Source organism: Lycorma delicatula, chromosome 2 (genome assembly GCF_047948215.1).
Source record: "Lycorma delicatula isolate Av1 chromosome 2, ASM4794821v1, whole genome shotgun sequence".
NCBI lineage: Eukaryota > Metazoa > Arthropoda > Insecta > Hemiptera > Fulgoridae > Lycorma > Lycorma delicatula.
In genome coordinates, this window is record NC_134456.1 from 128,093,995 (window position 1) to 128,112,853 (window position 18,859).

General features: G+C 29.7%; 1 protein-coding gene across 5 annotated transcripts in view; it reads right to left on the reverse strand.

Moving 5' to 3' along the window:
- omd (integrator complex subunit 5 omd) overlaps positions 1-18,859 on the reverse strand; it is a 72,880-nt gene that overhangs the window by 32,183 nt on the left and 21,838 nt on the right. For all 5 annotated transcript variants that reach the window (XR_012755140.1, XR_012755141.1, XR_012755139.1 and 2 more), the window contains 5 exons: positions 18,166-18,419; positions 14,833-14,977; positions 11,778-11,954; positions 6,723-6,859; positions 2,106-2,198 (listed from right to left, as the gene is read on the reverse strand). Coding sequence is in view for 2 of the 5 variants with exons in the window: in XM_075356247.1 (XP_075212362.1) it covers positions 2,106-2,198; positions 6,723-6,859; positions 11,778-11,954; positions 14,833-14,977; positions 18,166-18,396 (783 nt within the window). In the remaining 3 variants the exon portion in view is untranslated. The remainder of the gene's footprint in view (positions 1-2,105; positions 2,199-6,722; positions 6,860-11,777; positions 11,955-14,832; positions 14,978-18,165; positions 18,420-18,859) is intronic.

Sequence of the window (18,859 nt, forward strand, 5' to 3'; positions counted from 1 at the left end):
TAGTCTCTTGCTAGCTAACGCTTGCTGGTGGATTGTGCAGTAATAGTTCAAAAAGGTTGGGAATTCATCTTCATTTTGACATAGGGCTATAAATCCATTTCTGCAACCTATCATTGCAGCTGCGCCATCCGTTGTTATTGAGACTAATTCAAAAAGTGGTACTTTCAAATCATTGAGCAAGTTTTTAAAGGCTTTGAATATGTCTACACCTCTAGTCCTTTCCTTCAAAGAAATCATACCCAACAATTCTTCTTTAGATGTAAAATCCTTAAAACCATATGAACGAAAACAAGTATTTGTGCTGTGTCACTTATATCTGTCGATTTATCACACTGAAGGGAAAAACAAGAACATCTATTAATATCATTATATAACTGCTTTTTTACATTCCCACTCATCCTTTCAATCCATCGCATCACTGTGTTTCGAGACAATTGTAGATCTTTAATTGCAGCAACAATTTCACTCTTGTTCTTAAAATCGTTAAAAGCGAATCTGACATTTCCAAAAAAATTTCCTTTACAAATTCACAGTCGGAAAATGGCTTACATTTTTTTTCCTAAGAGATAGCTTATTTTGAATGATGCAGTAGATACTGCTTGTGACTTCAACCTTGGCTTTTTAAAAACGCTTTGTTGATTTGTTAATTGAGTTTTAAGATCCCTAACTTTATGTTTTCTCAATTCAGAATTTAGTGGATAATCTGTTTGATACTTGTTATGTAAAGCTAAAAAATGTCTCTCCAGATTACCCTTTTTAGCAATGGCTACCGAGGTAAGGCATATTAAACAACAACATTTATCATTCACCATTGTAAAAAAGTAATCGAGTTCCCATTCTTCATTGAAGTGATAAGTTTTCGATTTTTTCAGTTTACTACTCATGTCCATGGGTATACTAGAATGAAAAGAAATATGACAATTTAAAGAATAAATATTGAATTAAATATTTTCCTAGAAAATTCAAAAACTCATGAACTGCGACAATTATCTCTGTTACATTGAGAGAAATAATAACAATACTGCATATTACGAAGTATATTAAAATACAATATACAAGTATATTAAAATCTAATATAGATATATTCAAATTTACAAGAAGTATGTTAAAGTTACAATATATTTATTATGGTTTACAATACTGACTTCTTAATTTAAATAGAATTATTGTTATTCCTAATATATTTGTAATACTGTCCCTTATTTTTCTCTCAGTATAATGACCGCAGATCTGTTGCTGAGAATGCTCACTTATCAAGTAAATAGATAGGTAAGAAAAGAAATTTAATTTAAAACAAAGAAAAGGTACTTACTTACATTTTAAACAGAAGAAAAATTGAAACTCAACCTGGTCACAGAGGATAAATTATATTGATTAATAATAATACTGTTAATACAAAAGAAAAGAAGCTACCGTGTGACACTACCAAATATTCAAGCTAACTGACTGTGTTCTTCAATTAGTCGAGTCGTAACTGTTGCGTTCACAACAACTGTTGTGTCCGGTGACAGGTGTAACACATAAGTCAAAATGTATTGTGCTGGGTGGCCGGAAATCACAGTGTCAGGCTGTCAGAATTCTAGGAATTTATGACCTTGGCAAATTCCCAGAATGCATTAAATTATTGCTAGAAAGTTTTGTCTTCTACAATCGCTTCAAAGCCCATGGTACACGGAATTCCACCCCAGACATTGCGAGCAATCAACGATGACCAAAATTGGCCTCGCGGTCGACTTGTTGGCCACCTCTGCTCTATAGAGTACGCAAATGATGTTTCATTCAAATAGAATTAAATTGTAATCTCAGAAAGAGAATTAAATTGTAAAGTCTCAGAAAGTTCCATTTTTTATGATTAAAAGATTATAAGGTATTTCTATTATGGATAACAATTAGAGCTAAAATAACAAATAGACCAAATCCAAATAACTGGTTGTAATGGTAATAAATTATGTACCGTAATCAGAGTAAACAGTAACAAGGAAAATTATTAAATAACTTGCCAACATGTAACATATATATATAGTTACAATAAAAGTTGTATACTCTAATAACTAATAATTTTCAGTTTTAAAGAAAAAATTGTAATAAAAAAATTTAATCCAAACCTGAAACAATTCCAGTAAAGCATTTCGAATGTCTAAAAAGTGACTGCCTGCAAGATGACCCAATATTCCAACAACTGAATTCATTTTTGCCACCTAAATCAAAGCAAGGATTTAATTAAGTAAAATTGGCAATATAAAACATAACTTAATTCAAACACACAAGATAACAAGAAATAGATTTAAGTATAAGTATTTGGTAAAAAAGACTATTAACAATAAAGATATGAAGATTGGAGGCCAAGAAAATAAATATTGTAATTATTTAATAAAATAAATCTGTACATAGTTATATCCTCTTTACTGACAGTATTTAAATTGTATTTATACAATAATAGGGTTGAATGAAACAAATTACTGTTCTGTTTAAATAAAGTAAATCTCAATGTGCTCCACAAAATTAGTTTGTATAGAGAATGAAATAGTCTTAATTTAAAAAAGTATAATTTTTAATTTACCCCAGAAAGCAGCGAGATAAACTGAAGAGCTACAGATTAGCTTAATATTTTATGAATAAAATTATCAATTTTTACAATTTATAAAATAAAAGAAATAATTGGTAAATTAATTAAAGTACTCAGTTTTAGTAAAAGTACACCTGTGCTTTTATTGCATAGTGTGTGTGTACCACGAACTACACAATTTTGGTAATAAGGTTAATGATAAATAACTAAATTTTAGAAGGCAAGCTAAAGTAAAAAAAGCAAACTACATGTGACTTGTAGATTTTGAAAACACATTTGATAATGTGAAATAAAAAAAAGATTAAGACTTAATACAGAGCTAAAATACAAAGATAGAAGAAATATTTAGTTCTGTAATCAGAGCATAATAGTAAAATTACATGAACAGACGCATAATTTTAGATGAGAATTCTGGGGAAGATGGTAAACTATTTCTGTATAACACAACAATTCTGCAATCTCAGGAGATAGTATCTTGGAAATTGAAGGGTTTGAAATGAGGATAAAATATTAACCTACAAAATCAGGTTCAATAATAAATAGTTTCACTAGAACATCAATGCTATCAATTTCACTGCATGTTGTTGGCTATTGATTGTGGCAGTTGGTACCATTCAAAAAGAGGAAAAGCAAATTGTAGAAAAGAGATCAGTGAAACAAGGATGTAGCCTATCTTCCATTGCTTTTTGTTTTGAATGAAAATGAAACAATAAAGAACTAAAGGAAAAATTTTAGGCTGGAAAAACAATCAAAAGATGTTTATTAAGGTAGTAAAATTGCAAAGTATGGATGAAGTAAGGAAGCATAAAAAACAGACATGTACAAGCTAAAAAGCTTCCATGCACAAGGAAATCTGCTAATATTTCAGAAAATATAGGACATAACAATGAAACCAAAACAACAGGACCACCACAAAGAAGAAATTGTACAGCATTTAAAAATGCAGTTAGAGGAGGATATTAAAAAACTGTGTGCTGATAGGGTATAAAATAAGGAGATTTTCTAACTACTGGGTGATTTTTTAGTTCTGTTACCCAATTGTTAATGTCTGGTAATTTTTAAGAAAGGGAAAATTTTGTTTTGTGACACGAAGTTGGTAGCGCTACTTAACCGGTATAGATACGGCAGTGTGAGTTGATTCTCCTTGAGCTGTGTAAACTTTTGTGCCGTTTCTGGTCGTGTTACGAACAGAATGTCTTTTACCATAGAACGAGTTTTCATTCTTGAACAATATTTTGCTATGAAATCATATGTGAGTGTAAAAGAATCATTTCAAGTTAAATTTGTTGGTGTTCCTCCGCCAGAAAAATGTCAATTTCTAGGCTAGCAAACTGATTTCGAGAGACAGGTAGTGTTTGCGACAGAAAACGTAGTGGTCGACCAACTCGCTTGACAGATAACGTTTTAGAGAATGTGAAAACAAGATTGCTCAATTCTCCACGGAAAAGTTTACGAAAACTTTCCACGCAAGTTGGTTTGTCATATTTGAGTGTTCAGAAAGCTGCTAAAAAATTGAAATTGTATCTGTATCGCGTACGATTAGTCCAAGAGCTTCAGCCTCCAGATTTAAACAAGCGATTGCAATATTGCCGTTAGTTTAGGTCTCTCATAAATGATAACGGAATTGAATTTTTAAACAGTGTTCTTTAGTGATGAAGTTTGGATCCATCTCGATGGTTATGTGAACAGCCAAAACTGTCCAATTTGGGCGGTTGAAAATCCTAATGCTTTACAAAACAAATCTTTGCATCCTGAAAATTGGTGTGCGATATCTTGTCATCGTATAGTCGGACCCACATTCTTCGAACAGACAGTAAATGGTGAAGTATACAGGAATATTGTGCGCCAATTTGTGTTCCTCCTGGAACCTCAAAAACGGTATTGCTGGTTTCAGCAAGACAGCGCTACATGCCACATGTCTCGAGAAACCGAGACGTGTTTCTTGCAGAAAAATGGATTTTCTGCAAGAGTTCTGTGATGATCGAATAATACGCAAGGGCTTATGGCCTCCAAGGTCCCCAGACCTCACATCTCCTGACTACTTTTTGTGGGGCTATATTAAGTCTGAGGCCTTCAAAAACAATCCTCACACTATTGATGAACCTGAAGTCAATATTACAGACTTAATCATGAATATTTCCAATGCAACTTTTAAAAAGGTTTCTGCTAATATGCTGAAAAGAGTCCGTGCGTGTATAATCGCAAGGGGTGGGCATTTTGAGCATATTCTTTAACAATTATGTAAGAAATAGCTTTTTATTAAATCTCTTTTGTAAATAACAAATACATTTTTTTATTCCACCTAAATTTCCCTTTCTTAAATTACATTTAAAATTGGGTAACAGGACTAAAAAATCACTCTGTAGAACAGAAAGACATTTCAAATCTCGTAAAAAAAAGAAACACTTTGTTGACTAATTATTAGAGTTTCCAAGGTTAATTAACGTGAAAGTGGTGTAGGATTGAAACTGTAAAGATTATAAATATTAGAATACATTTACAAAACTTATACCTGAGGACTATGAAGATAAAATAAAGAAAATACAGAGTAGAGTACTCAAATCAGCCAAATGTCAACATGCATAATAATAAAAAAAACCTTTTTGATCATGAACATATATTTTTGTAAATTTTTAAAATTCAAATTTCTTGTTTTCAGTGGTAACATATAATACAATAAAATTTGTTGTTTTTTTTTTACTCAGATTAAGGTATTGAAGGAAATTTCAAATTGCTAATTCCCATACAACAGAAAGCAACATTAATATATTTTTTCTTCTTACGGCCTATTTATATAAAGCTTGGTCTTCTTTTTAATAAAAGATTCCACTGCATTATTTATAATGCTGCAATATAAATAATGTTCAAAATAAATAAGTAAATGTTAAGAAAAATCTGTTCTAATAATGTCATCTTTATTTCAGACATTTTAAAGATCTGAAATTCCTGGATAAACTTTCTTGATTCCAAATCCCCTTTATAATCAATGTAAAATTAACAAAAAGAGAAGCTATGCAAAGTTCCTTATAAAACGTTTATCTGTTTGTTTATAAATCATTAGTTACATTTAAAAATAGAGAAAAACTTCACAAATAGGTGAATTTTGATATGAAGTAAGTCCTGCCTTCATGGTGGATCACTTTCAAACAGAAGGTTCTGGTTTTGAATATGTTTGGCATTGTTTAATCCATTGCACTCTATTTGAATTTTAATTTTGAATGTTTTTAAGGAAGGTTATAGCACATCAAAGCATAAACTTTGCATCTGTCTTTGACTGATGTAACAAGACATTTGGAAGAGTTGTAATATGTATGTTTTAATTTTTAATTTCAATAATAGTTGTTGGTTTAGGAAAATTCTATTGAGATTGCTCGGAAATTTTGTAGCATGAAAAATGCCAAACCTGACTGGGAATCGAACCCAGGACCTTCTGGATGAAAGGCTGAAACGCTACCATTTGCCAAGAAGATCAGTAAAAAGTACTATTATGTGTTGTGTATTAATAAAATGTGATTTTACATCATACAATTCTACAGCTGCCAGCTGGTAATATGATTTTTGTATTACATGAAAGTCTGAAAGAATTATTTTCTCAATTAGTAATTTAAATAAAGCATACTAATAAATACCAGCTAAAAAAAATTAATTCCATAATAAAAAAATAAAACTTAGAGATTGACAAATTATTATTGTGCAACAGAAGCAATAAATCATTCTTTTATTATTTATAAATTAATTTTAAAAAATGATTTGAAATAATGAAAAATAATAAAAATTCAGTAGTCATATGGAGTAATGAAAAAATTTTGGAAAAAATTAATGTGGCTAATAAGGATGATGATGATGATGATAAATTTAAAAAAAAAAACTTTAAAAATTATAGTTTACTTTAATTATAAAAAAAATTATTGCATTATCAACATAATGCAAGAGATTAACAATTTGTTATGGTAAAATTGGTAGAATATGGAATGTTGGGAGTGCAATGTGCAAAAATCATAATTTTAATATATATTGTTCACATTTAATCATTAATATTGGTCCTAGTCTTGCTTCTAAAAATAAAAAAAGTAAACGAATCCAAACCAAAAGTAAAGTATTAATTTAAGCTAGCAAAAAGTCAATTATTCAAATTAATTAAGATGATATAACTTACAATTGAATCATCACTCTTCTTTTGTGAAAAATCCCTTAAACCACAAGAAAGTACTCTTGTTATAACTGTATGTGGGAAACAACTTCCGACATGGGCAACAACCCAGTCAAAATGAGGACTATGATGAACACTAGTGTCTGCAAAACAATTGTACAAGATATATGAAAAAAAAGCTTTATAAACTAAACTAATTCAAGTAAATTGGTATACTCTCCAATTTACACATTCTAAAGGCAGGTTTCCTATAGGAAGTGAACAGAATGCAAATTTTTCTAAAATAGGTTAAAAACGTATATGCCAATGATAATAAGATTAATTTAATTTTAAAAGTGATAATAACATCTTAATGAGAGTATTTTCTTTCATGTGAGTAAAATAGATCTTTGAGACTTTAAGGCTCTCTTGATTAAAGGCCTGTTGGGAGCTGCGTTCCTTGTTCATGTAGTAAGTGTACTTGTAACTTATTATATCTGTGGAGCAAAGGACAAGATGGATTGTTAATCAGAACCTAACAGCAGAGTGGTGGTTGGGAACAATATATTGTTAAACTAATAAGCAATATATAAATTCAATTAAATAGACCATCTAGTACAGAATATTAAGATAAGTCATACCTTACTTTAATTTATGTCCTACCTACCTTATCTTATCTACCTTAATTCCTGTTCTACCTCAATGTACTGTGTGGTTTATTTAACAGAATCTAAATGTAATTTAACAATACAGAGGAATAATATGAATTTTACAAAGATTAATTTCAGTAAAATAATAATAAATAACAAATTTGATTACCAAAATGCATTATTATCAACACTACTTAACTTATAAATTTATCAATCCAATAGAATGAAACACATAAAAATTTCAGTCATTTTTAACACAACTCGAGTTTCACAATATTTTCATTTTATTTGGAAGTTTTGGTGTTAATTTAACATAACACCACACAATTTTCACTGTACTGAAAATTGTAGTACTACGTATTAGAAATACTACTACTTTTTCTGTTTTGCCTCTGTAACTACTATAAGATAATTACTTCAGAGGAAATGAGGATAATATGATGTATGAATGTAAATGAAGTGTAGTCTTGTACTGTCTCAGATCGACGATTCCTAAAATGTGTGGTTAACTGAAACCCGACCACCAAAGAACACCGATATCCAAGATCTAGTAATCAAAGCCATACAAAAATAATTGTAAAAACTCTAGACTTCAAAATCAGCTGATTTGTGATGACATGTTCACCACTAGCCTCAATCTAGTGGCTTATGCATTAGAAATACTGAATACAAGCACAGTATAAAAAGTGAGAAGCCTAACTAAAATGTAGCTGTTTTGAGAATTCTCATTATTATATAGTTGATATATAGATATATACAGTGGTGGCTCAAAGCTAAAATTAGTGGAGATGCTGCTACAGAAAATCTTTTTCTAGGCCTTTTCAAGGCCATGGTTAAAGTTTTCTGTAAAATAAAAGAACCTAAAAAAAAGAATCAAATAGAATAGCTGGAAGCAGGATAATAATCTTTTCTTTTTCCTGTTTAGCATCCGGTAACTACCATTTAGATAATTCTTCAGAGGATGAATGAGGATGATATGTATGAGTGTAAATGAAGTGTAGTCTTGTACATTCTCAGTTCGACCATTCCTGAGATGTGTGGTTAATTGAAACCCAACCACCAAAGAACACCGGTATCCACGATCTAGTATTCAAATCCGTGTAAAAATAACTGGCTTTACTAGGACTTGAATGCTGTAACTCTCGACTTCCAAATCAGCTGATTTGGGAAGACGCGTTAACCACTAGACCAACCCGGTGGGTTAGGATAATAATCTAATTCTACACTTTATCACATTCAAGAATGTGGTACATTGTTTTCAGTTTAAAAAAATAAATAATACAATATCAATAAAGATAATATTTTTTAGTATTATTGAATAATAACTTAATAAAATGTCTGTTTAAATGCACTACAGTCCAGTGGTGCTTAATTTAAATTTCTATGTATACAGAAACAAATACGTAATTAGTTTTTACTAATCTCTCTTTCTCTTTCATCTTCCAGTGTGTTTTAGGTCGGGATTTGGCAATCACAGAATCCTTGCTTTCCGCCATCTTCTGATTACTACTGAAAAAACAATTAAACCGCTTCCACATTCCTTCCACTGAATAAATAGAAAAGGGAACGAACAAAGAATGTTTCATACACATGCAGATTAAGAAAAAACTACCTTTCAACAGCAGGCTTGGCACTGCGGGAGCGACAGTTCTTTTCTCCCTTGCAGCCTTGCGTGCAGCTTCCTACGTGCGCAAGCACACAACAGCCAAACATCACACCACTATAATTGTGAAGCACACACTTCCATACAGAGATTTTTGTATCTTTTTCATAAATTCAGGGATGACTACTAACATTAAGCTTAAGGATTACGTATTGCACAAGTATAAAGAAAGATTATAATATTTACTCTTAATATTACCCCCTTTACACAATAATGTGTATAAAAATTCTATAATTGAAACATCAGATGATGTTGATACTTTATTATCTTACTAATCAATAACTGATTTATTTTTAACATCACTCCCGCTCTTTCTTCTCTGATTTTCTAGCTTTTAATCATGTAAAAAGCTCCTGTAATTTGTTTCTAATCTCAACATTTTTGATTCCTCTCTTTTCTTCTACACTGGTAGTTTGAACATTGTTTTATTGAACCATTCTAAAAGTATTTTACTTCTAGAATTGATTTTAGCTTATAAAAAACCCTCTTTTTTATTTTTCACACATTCTTAAGGCCATTTTCATTTTTTTTCTAATGGTAGCTTCCATTTGCTATGGTACCCATAGCAGTGATAAAACTTCTGTTTATTTTAACCACACTTTTAAATCTGCTCTTAACATAACTGATGCTAGCTGTATTTTTAGTGGAGACTTCTTCAATGTAGTCTACTGTCGTTTTGCTAAGTTTTCTTCATCCAAAGATGTTGGCTGTCGAAAGTTGTTCGATTGATCACTGCTTTCATTTAATGCTTAGTATTCTCTATTTTTTGCTTCTAATAAATGTTATAGCATACGCATCATATTTATGGCTTAACCCTGAGACATGGTATATATGTAAATATATGGAAGCATAAAAATCTACACAAATAAATTTTGTACAAATTTGGCAACATATGACTACAACACAACAACATATGAAATTTAAACTATTCAAATGAAAAGATAAAAGTGAAAATTGGTAATTCAATTAAAAAAATGTTAGTATAGTTGGATAAAGTTATATTTTTTAGACGCTTCAATCTCTTTTGGCAGACTGGTTAATTTCCCATGTCAAACTCAAAGTTCTGTGTGTTTTCGATTGAAAATAAGATATGCCAAAAGCCAAATGCTCTTATTTTCCTTTTAATCACTCAGTTAGTTTAATGTAGCACTTGATGCATGCTACATGTGGAGCCCAGGATTTATCTTGGTCTCCCAAGGAACAGTTAAAATAATGTTTGAAAGCAGTTTTCAGCAGAGTTGATACTGATTTTCATTGACTCTTCTTGGTGAATTCTCCGCAATCATAACAAAAAATATTTGGAGAATTTTACAAACCAAATTTTACCTCATTATAAAATTCAAAATGTTTCAATGAATGAAAGTAAACTGAAATATTACAGAAATACTTAATTATAAAAATATTTAAGTTTTAATTTATAAATACTTAATTTCTTAAAATATTTCATAAAATTGTTTCACAATGGAATGCAATAAAACACAGTGCAAAACACTCACACAACTTAACAAATCTTGACGGTTAATAAAATAATAACAAAAGTTGTTCTGTCATAAAAATCTTTCACTAAATTTATGGCATCACTTATGAAACAATCTTTATAATGTGTATGATAACACCACTACCACAACTAAAAAACACAGCAAGTTATACCAAGAGCTGAACAAATACTGAAGAAAATTTCATTTTGTTGAATTACTCATTATTTGACTCATTAACATGTCATTTCTGACTCATTAACATGTCATTTTGACTCATTAACATGCCTGTTTCTGGTTTGACATGAAATGGACATCATTTGACTGTTATGTATCAAATAATGGTCTACATACATCACAATTTAAATTAGATGTGAATAAGCAAACATATAGATTTACTAACTTATTTGTATTGTTTGTTTCATGAATGATGGAACAAATAAATTTATGGGATTGCAACTTAAGAATGTTAAGTGATGGGTTGTTTCAAAATACATATTCAAATTCAGCATGCAAAATACTACATAGTACATCTACTCGCTTTTTAGTTCCAAATTTCATGTTGACCAGTGCTGTAGTTACAATCTAACCTACAATATTTTATTTATTTTTGTTACCATAGAACCGGTAATTCTGTGCGATTCATTAGCTAGGCAATTAAAATGTATGACAATAACTGTACAGTCCCTGTGGGTTAATTGTTCCCTTCCTATTCCTTACCCTTTCCTTAAATTTTATTCTTTCTTCTTTGTCTAGGTGCTAAGAAAGCTGGTTTTATCTCTGATTTGCCATGTAGGCAGCTTCTAGTATTTGGTAGAAGAGCAGATTTTTTATTGGATCTTAGTGGAACAGTGATCCTATGCATCAGAAGAAGTGAAATCTAAGGTCTCAGTTTTTAATCTAGGAGTTGGACAAACAGCCAGATAGTGGCTGAGGCCTACTAATAGATTATAAAGCCTGGCTCAAGCCAGGTTTATCGCATAATCCTGCTCTTAATCAATCAATCAAAACTGGTCAGTCAGTTGGTACAACAGTTAGCAACTTGGCTTCTAAAATGACAGAGCAAAGACTCACCCTTCAGAATATTTCTTGTACTTCTTAATCAATATTAAATAACAAATATGAAAAATTATTATGAAACAACGATTTTGGCGTACATAAATATTATCATATTAAGTTAAGGATTATTTGAAATCAAATAATACATAGTAATCTCAAATGGCAATGATTATTTTAAGAAATCCTTATGCATAAACAAACAAACAATAATGATCATTAACAAATAATACTATACCTAATAAAGCATTAATACAAGCATCTGTATTTGAATGCATAAGGCAAGACAGACACTGAGTGTTTATTTCAATCAATGTTCTAGTAGCACGGCAGGACATCCATATATGCATACTTTCATTTAAACCACCATTAGTATGTGCAAGAGCCTGCCCAGCAAACTTGCTAGATAGCTCACCTGAAAAAAAAACCAAATACAATATACAGAAAAGTAATAAATAAATAAAGCTTTACTTTTCAGAATAATTTATATATAAAATACTATAGTACAATTACACTAGTACAAAGTAATAATGGAAATCAATCACTTCTGATGATTTACATTGCATCCTGCCTTTGAAGTAATTTTCTACTAATATAACAATCCTTGTACTCTTCCGTTGCTTCAAATGCTCCCTGAAGTCCTTTTCTAAAAGAATAAATATGTGATAAAAATTCATAGAGACTGCCAAGAGAGTCTAACTCATAGGACCTAATGGACCTATAATAGTTTGTACAGGCATACTGTTACAGGGTACATGCAAAAGTTCTCAAATTCACTGAGAAATAAATGCAAGATTGTGACTGAATTATTTGTTATTATCACAATATTTATAAAAAACCAGGTTTAGTGAACATATATGTTTATTAAAAATTATAAAATGATACAAAACACTTAATAAAAAATCTGATGTGGACCCCACACAACTTCCTTGTATGCTTATTAAATTTTATATACACATTTATTTAAAATGAAAAGTACATCAAATTTTATTTCATTAATAACAAATGATATTTTTTCATACTTTTTTTTTATTGTTATTGAATTATTATTTATTGTAAATTTTTTTACAATCAGAGGTTAATAATCATTAATAAATCAATATATTTAAATAAAAAAAAAAAAGTTAAAAAAATAAAGGAGATGAAGTCTGATTCGAATCGATGTGTATTACCCTTGTAAGATCAAAATATTTCATTAACTAAAATTTTATTTGGCTGTAACCAATGAAAATAAGTAGCACTTATGATATATCGTTCAAAAGCTCTCAGTGAGGGCTTATTACTGCAGTTAAGTAAAAGTCCAAAATCCAAATCCAAATTTGGGCTTTTTTGACACTTTTGTTTCAGTTGATTGCAATCAAAAGAGGGGTGCACAACTAGATGTACAACAGTCCTAAATCCAAAATTTCAACATACTACGGATAGTTGTTTTTTAGTTATGCAAGATATATAAGTATGAATATACGAACAAAGTCATGCCAAAATTAGCCAAATGGATTCAGGGATGGTCAAAATGGATACTTGAAATTTTCAAAAAATTTCAAGTCAGATTTCAAAATGGTTGAAATCTGAAATTTTTTGCCATCACAATACTTCCTTTACTTCGTACAAGTAAGTATAAATGAATATACTGAATTAAACACCCTGAAATATGATAAATTAAATTATCATATAGTAGTATGTATTATATATCATACAATACTCCCTCTATGAATCATGAGACCTTGCTGATGGTGAGGGGGCTTGAATGCTCAGTGATACAGAGCAGCTGGACTGAAGATGCAACCACATTGGAGAGGTATCTGTTGAGAGCCAGACTAAGGAATGATTCCTGAAAGAGTGTAGCAGCTCTTTCATTACTTGTTAAGGGTGTAAGTCAGCAGGACTTAAACGGCCATATCAACTTCTTCTGAGTACTGCAGAGCTGAAAGCAATGGAAAACTACAGCTGCTTTTCTTCCAAGAAACACCAGCATAGTTTGTACCAATAACGATTTATTGGTTTTTAATGAAATGCATAGATTGCTCTGGCCTTGAACCAGATTCAAATTTAGGCTACAAAGTAATTTAAAAAACTCTTCTTAATCAAAAACTGTTTTGGAATTAATATGAAAGAACAGTACTAATATTTCAGTGTTTCTTTTAATTGCTACCTTAAATGTGGCAGAATGGTATATAAAAAATTCTACATTGCCATCATGATTCATTATTATATTTGACAGAGTTAATAAAACATTAATTGCAAAAGAGACTGGTATTAAACCTAGGTGGTTCCTAAATACTAAAAAGTATTAAATATTTTTTTCAATTTTTAAAATTTTATAAAAATAAAATACTAATTAATATTGTAATATGAAATATTTGATATCAAAATAGAACAAAAGATATTAATATAAATATAAAAAATCTGTTCCTTTACCTTTTGTATATTTTATTTAGTGCTAGTCATTTCATTGCTTTTTGTTTTTAAAAGCAATGATTTTAAAGTCATTGCTTTTAAAAACATTAAAAGCAATGATTTTTTGATTTGTAATTTATTGATTTTCCATTAAGTTTAGTTACTTTTGCTGATACTGTCTTTATCATTACAACTAAATGAATAATGTTACAAATTGTCTAAAAAAAGAAATTTCTATTTGACCTCATTTAAGTTAAATGATTCTGATTTTTCAGTTTGTAAAAATTCTCAGTTTACATAGGTTTTTACAACTAACAACATGTATCTGTTCAGAGTCACTTAAAAAATTCAGATGAATCATTTGATATCTATTTCATGAAAACGAGGACATCCAGTCTAGAATTACAGTGTTACAGATATATAAACACGAATGATTGCACATAGGTAAAAGTATAAATTTCAGTCGGGTAAAAGTATATACTAACTAGTCAACCAGGATGCTTCTGTAGGATGATACATGTATAATGGTAACAAATAACTATAGACTTAATGTAAAAATAAATGCTTACAAACAATAAAAATAAACATCCCAATTTATCCTAAATCACATTATGTACAACTTTGTTGTATGTAAACTACAGAGCATAAATTGTAGTCTCTATTCTCTATTGGCTGGTGACTGCTTTATGTCAGCAAATTATGTTATGTTTAATCCTAATTGGTAGTAATAATTTGTAGTTATTATACATATACTTATCGCTTTAGGTGCAATGATGATTAGAAAATTGAGTGGAAAAAATTACATAACTCATTTTGCTCAATCTGAAGATTTATCTCACTTCGTGCAATGTAACTTCTTTAAAAAAACTACAAAATAATCACACAATGTTATTTACCTAATAATTCAAGAGACCATGTTGATATTATAGGTGCCCATGCTTCTGGATTTGAACTAACAAAGTTACATAGGACACTATGAATCTCTGATATCACCATTTCATCTTGATTCTGAGGTTCATTTGATGTTGTGTTTTTTCCTGCCTACATGATAAAACAACAAGAGATTATAACAAAAATAAAATGTTAAAGTTTACCATATTTAAAACAAGGAAGAACTAACTGAAAGAACAGTACTGTTTTTATCATAAGTTATCCCAAATAAATAAGAAATATTTTTTTCTGTAATCAGCTTCTTGCGAGTGACTTTATATTAATTACATGGAAGCTTTACTTAATATATGTAAGATACATTATACAGAAAAATTTACTTAATTTGTGAAATTTGCAACATAACCAAATTGTTCACAAAAATTCAACATAATTTTAGAAGTTTTAATAATGAATCTTCATATTAAGCAAACAAATTTTAATCTCATACTTCAGCATATATATATAGACATTTTCATGTGTTTAAACTGGCTAGTATAGTTATGTTATTTCCAATAAAATCTTATGAAAATGATATTATATATTTTTTCTATAAACTGTTTAAAGTTACATTTATAGAATTATTAAATTCAGTTTTATTAAACATGTATGGGTAAGGTATTTTCATAAATTTATAAGTAATCTGCATTTTATTTTTAATTGAAAGCATTTCAAAACAGATTTTAATGATTATGAGCTTAAAATATATTTGCAATCAATGAGACATGTTTAAAATGTTTCCCATCATTTGTTTAATTATTTCTTTAGTTTACTTCTGATATTTAGTTTACAACATCTAATATTCTTTTCAGAAACTAAGTGACTTTTTAACTTATGTAAATACAGCAAGTGAATTTTCAGAGATGGAACAAACATTTTATTAAAAAATGTGAATGTCATCTGTAAGGGTGAAATCACCACCCCTGCATTAAAAAATCAAACATTTATTGACAATATTGACTTCATGGTCATGGTAATATTTAGCATTATGAGTTGAACAAAAACAGGTTCATACTTAATTTTATATTATATCTTTGTACATTCTAAGTACAAGGTCTGTAAATAAAGTAATGAGACTGGTTCAGAAAAACTTTTTATTTACAATCCAATTATACATGGATTTTATCACCTTTGAAATAGTTCCCTTGGCAAGCCAAGTAACACTTCAAATGGTTTTTCCACTCTTCATAGTAGTGTTGGAACTCAGAAACCACAATATCCTTCAGATATTTGGTTACATTTTTTTTATGTTTTCTTCTGTTCCAAAATGGGTTCTTTGAAGTGTTTTTTTAAAGTTGGGAATAGGAAAAAGTCACAGGGACTGTGACTTTTTCAGTCACAGGTGAATATGGTGGTTGAAGAACTACAGGAATGTTTTTCTGTGCCAAAAACTCATTAATTGACGGTGCAGTGTGACAAGGCGCATTGTCATGATGCAGCATTCAGTTGTCTTTGATGGCTGGTCTCACGCGGGCAACTATTTTCTGCAGTCTTTCAAGAATTTCCTGGTAAACATTGATTTACAGTCTGTCCTTTAGGCAAAAACTCCTTATGGACAATGCCATTACTATCGAAGAAACATTTTAGCATGGTTTAATTTTTGAATTGCTCATTTTTGAGACATGCTGAGTTTGAAGTGTGCCACTCCTTGCTCTGGCGTTTTGTTTCTGGGCCGTACTCAAATATTCAAGATTCATCACCAGTAATTAATATTTTTTAGAAAATCAGGATCAGTTTCAATTTGTCCTAGATCATGGCACACTTCCACCCTGTTGTTTTTCTGTTTAACAAGTGAGTTTTTTTGGGAACAATTTTGCACAAACTGTTTTCATGTCCAATTTGTTTGTCAAAATTTGATGAACTGTGGTATGGTTAAAATTCAATTGTTCTGCAATCATTCTGACAGTTCATTGCCAGTCGTACCATAACAAGTCTCTGATTCACTCAACATTGTCATCACTTTTTGACATTAACGGTTCCCAGAGCATGAATCATCCGCAACTGATTTCCAGCCATCTGAAAATGCTTTAAACCACCTAAAAACTTGGGCTCATGAGAGAGTGTCATCTCCATAAGCCCTTTTCAATTTTGAAAAGATTTCAGTAGCATTCTTAACAAGTTTAACACAAAACTTAATTGCACAATGTTCTTCATAATTAGTATCAGTCATTTTAGTAACACACAACAGAAACTCGTTTCACAAAAAGTTTACTTACGTCTCACATGGCAACAATAGACAAAAAATATTAATACCCAATATAAATCAGCTGTTCTGCAACCATATGGTTACTAGTAACTTTACAGTGTTGCCACTTTGGCTGTCAAAAAAAACTAGTCTCATTACTTTATTGACAGAAGCATACTTCTGGTTTTATTTTTTTCTGGGCGAACACACTTTCATGTTATCATTATCCAGAAACAATATGCTTACTGTAAAAAATAAATGTTAAAAAATGGACAATTAAAAACTAATAACCCAGAAATGCAAAAATATATCTTCAAAGTAAAATGCCTGCAACACATGCTTAAAGCAAAATAAAAACTCAAAGATATATCACATTATATATCTCCACTCAATTATAATATACAACATTTAGAAAATTATTTTTAGAAAACAATATCAACACATGCTCAATAAATTTATTCAAAAGCACAAAATAATTCCAGTTTCATGTATTTATATAGTGAAAATGATGGTAAAAATCTTAGAATATGGAAGTAAGATTGTGGACAATTGTTGCCATAATTTCATAAAATATCAACTTTCATGTTAAATACAGACTTCATTTTATGAACCTCCACAAAGCTTTCTTCTTTTTTTTTTAATGTATAATAGGTACCTAAAAGCAAAAGAATGAAGAACATCTACAAATGTTTAAAAAGAATATAAGGGGAAAGTAATAATAATATTTTTTAACAGAATTTATCAGAACTCATACTTATTAAACTGGTAATGTAAAACGAAAAAATGGTTAAAAAAAGATAATCTGAACAAAAAATAATAATTGAAAATACTAGAGAGAAATTTGTGATTAAATACAGATGTTTCTTTAACATTTTTTTTTTTTTTTGCTATATTGCCCATTTAAAAAAAATATATTTCTGCTAATTTATTTCATTTATTATGTAATTTATATGCTGTAGCATTTAAGTTTTAATAAAAAGTTAGCTATATTACTAAGACTAATTATAAAAAAAATAATCATAATATGTATGTTTAATATGTATAATAAAGTAATCTGTCAGTTATTTGTACTACAGACAAAGAAAGTTCATCATATAAATGTTAGATTACATTTTACCTTGAGCTGCTTAACGTAATTGGAAACAGCAGAATAAAACAGTGTGCAAAAATATTCCAGAACTGCATCACGAGCAGCAGGAAGAGTCTTTAGCAATGAGAGAGCTTTCCGTGCTAATTCAAGAGGGTGGACTTTTAGAGAACGAGTAGCACCAGCAATAAAAAGACGCAACTCGGCCAATAAATCTTGCTGTGATAATACAGGTCTAATTACACTTGTACCTCCAGACATTATGATCTACCAGTTCACACAGTCTAAAACATAAAAACAAAAATTATCAATAATCTTAAATAGGACAAATAAAAAATAAATTTTCTTAATATATATTTTTATTTTTGTCAAATTTTTCAGTGTGCACAAATATATTAAAACTTTGTCAAAAATGCTTTACAACATTAGAAAATTAAACTGAACATCTTTTATTATATAATATATATATTTAAATACTGATAAAAAATATTTTGCTTACAATTTTAATTAAATTTATTAACCTAGCCTACTGATGCGATTATTTACTTGAGATGAGAATACTAAATTAACTGTATAAATCAAACATATGAATGAATTATTTCATTCAGTTCAGGGAAATGGATTATTTCCTAGGACTATTTTCCAAGGATAATCAAGCATAATGATAAATAGATTTAATGAGAAAAATCAGTTGAATTAATCAATAACTTCCAGATCATAGCAG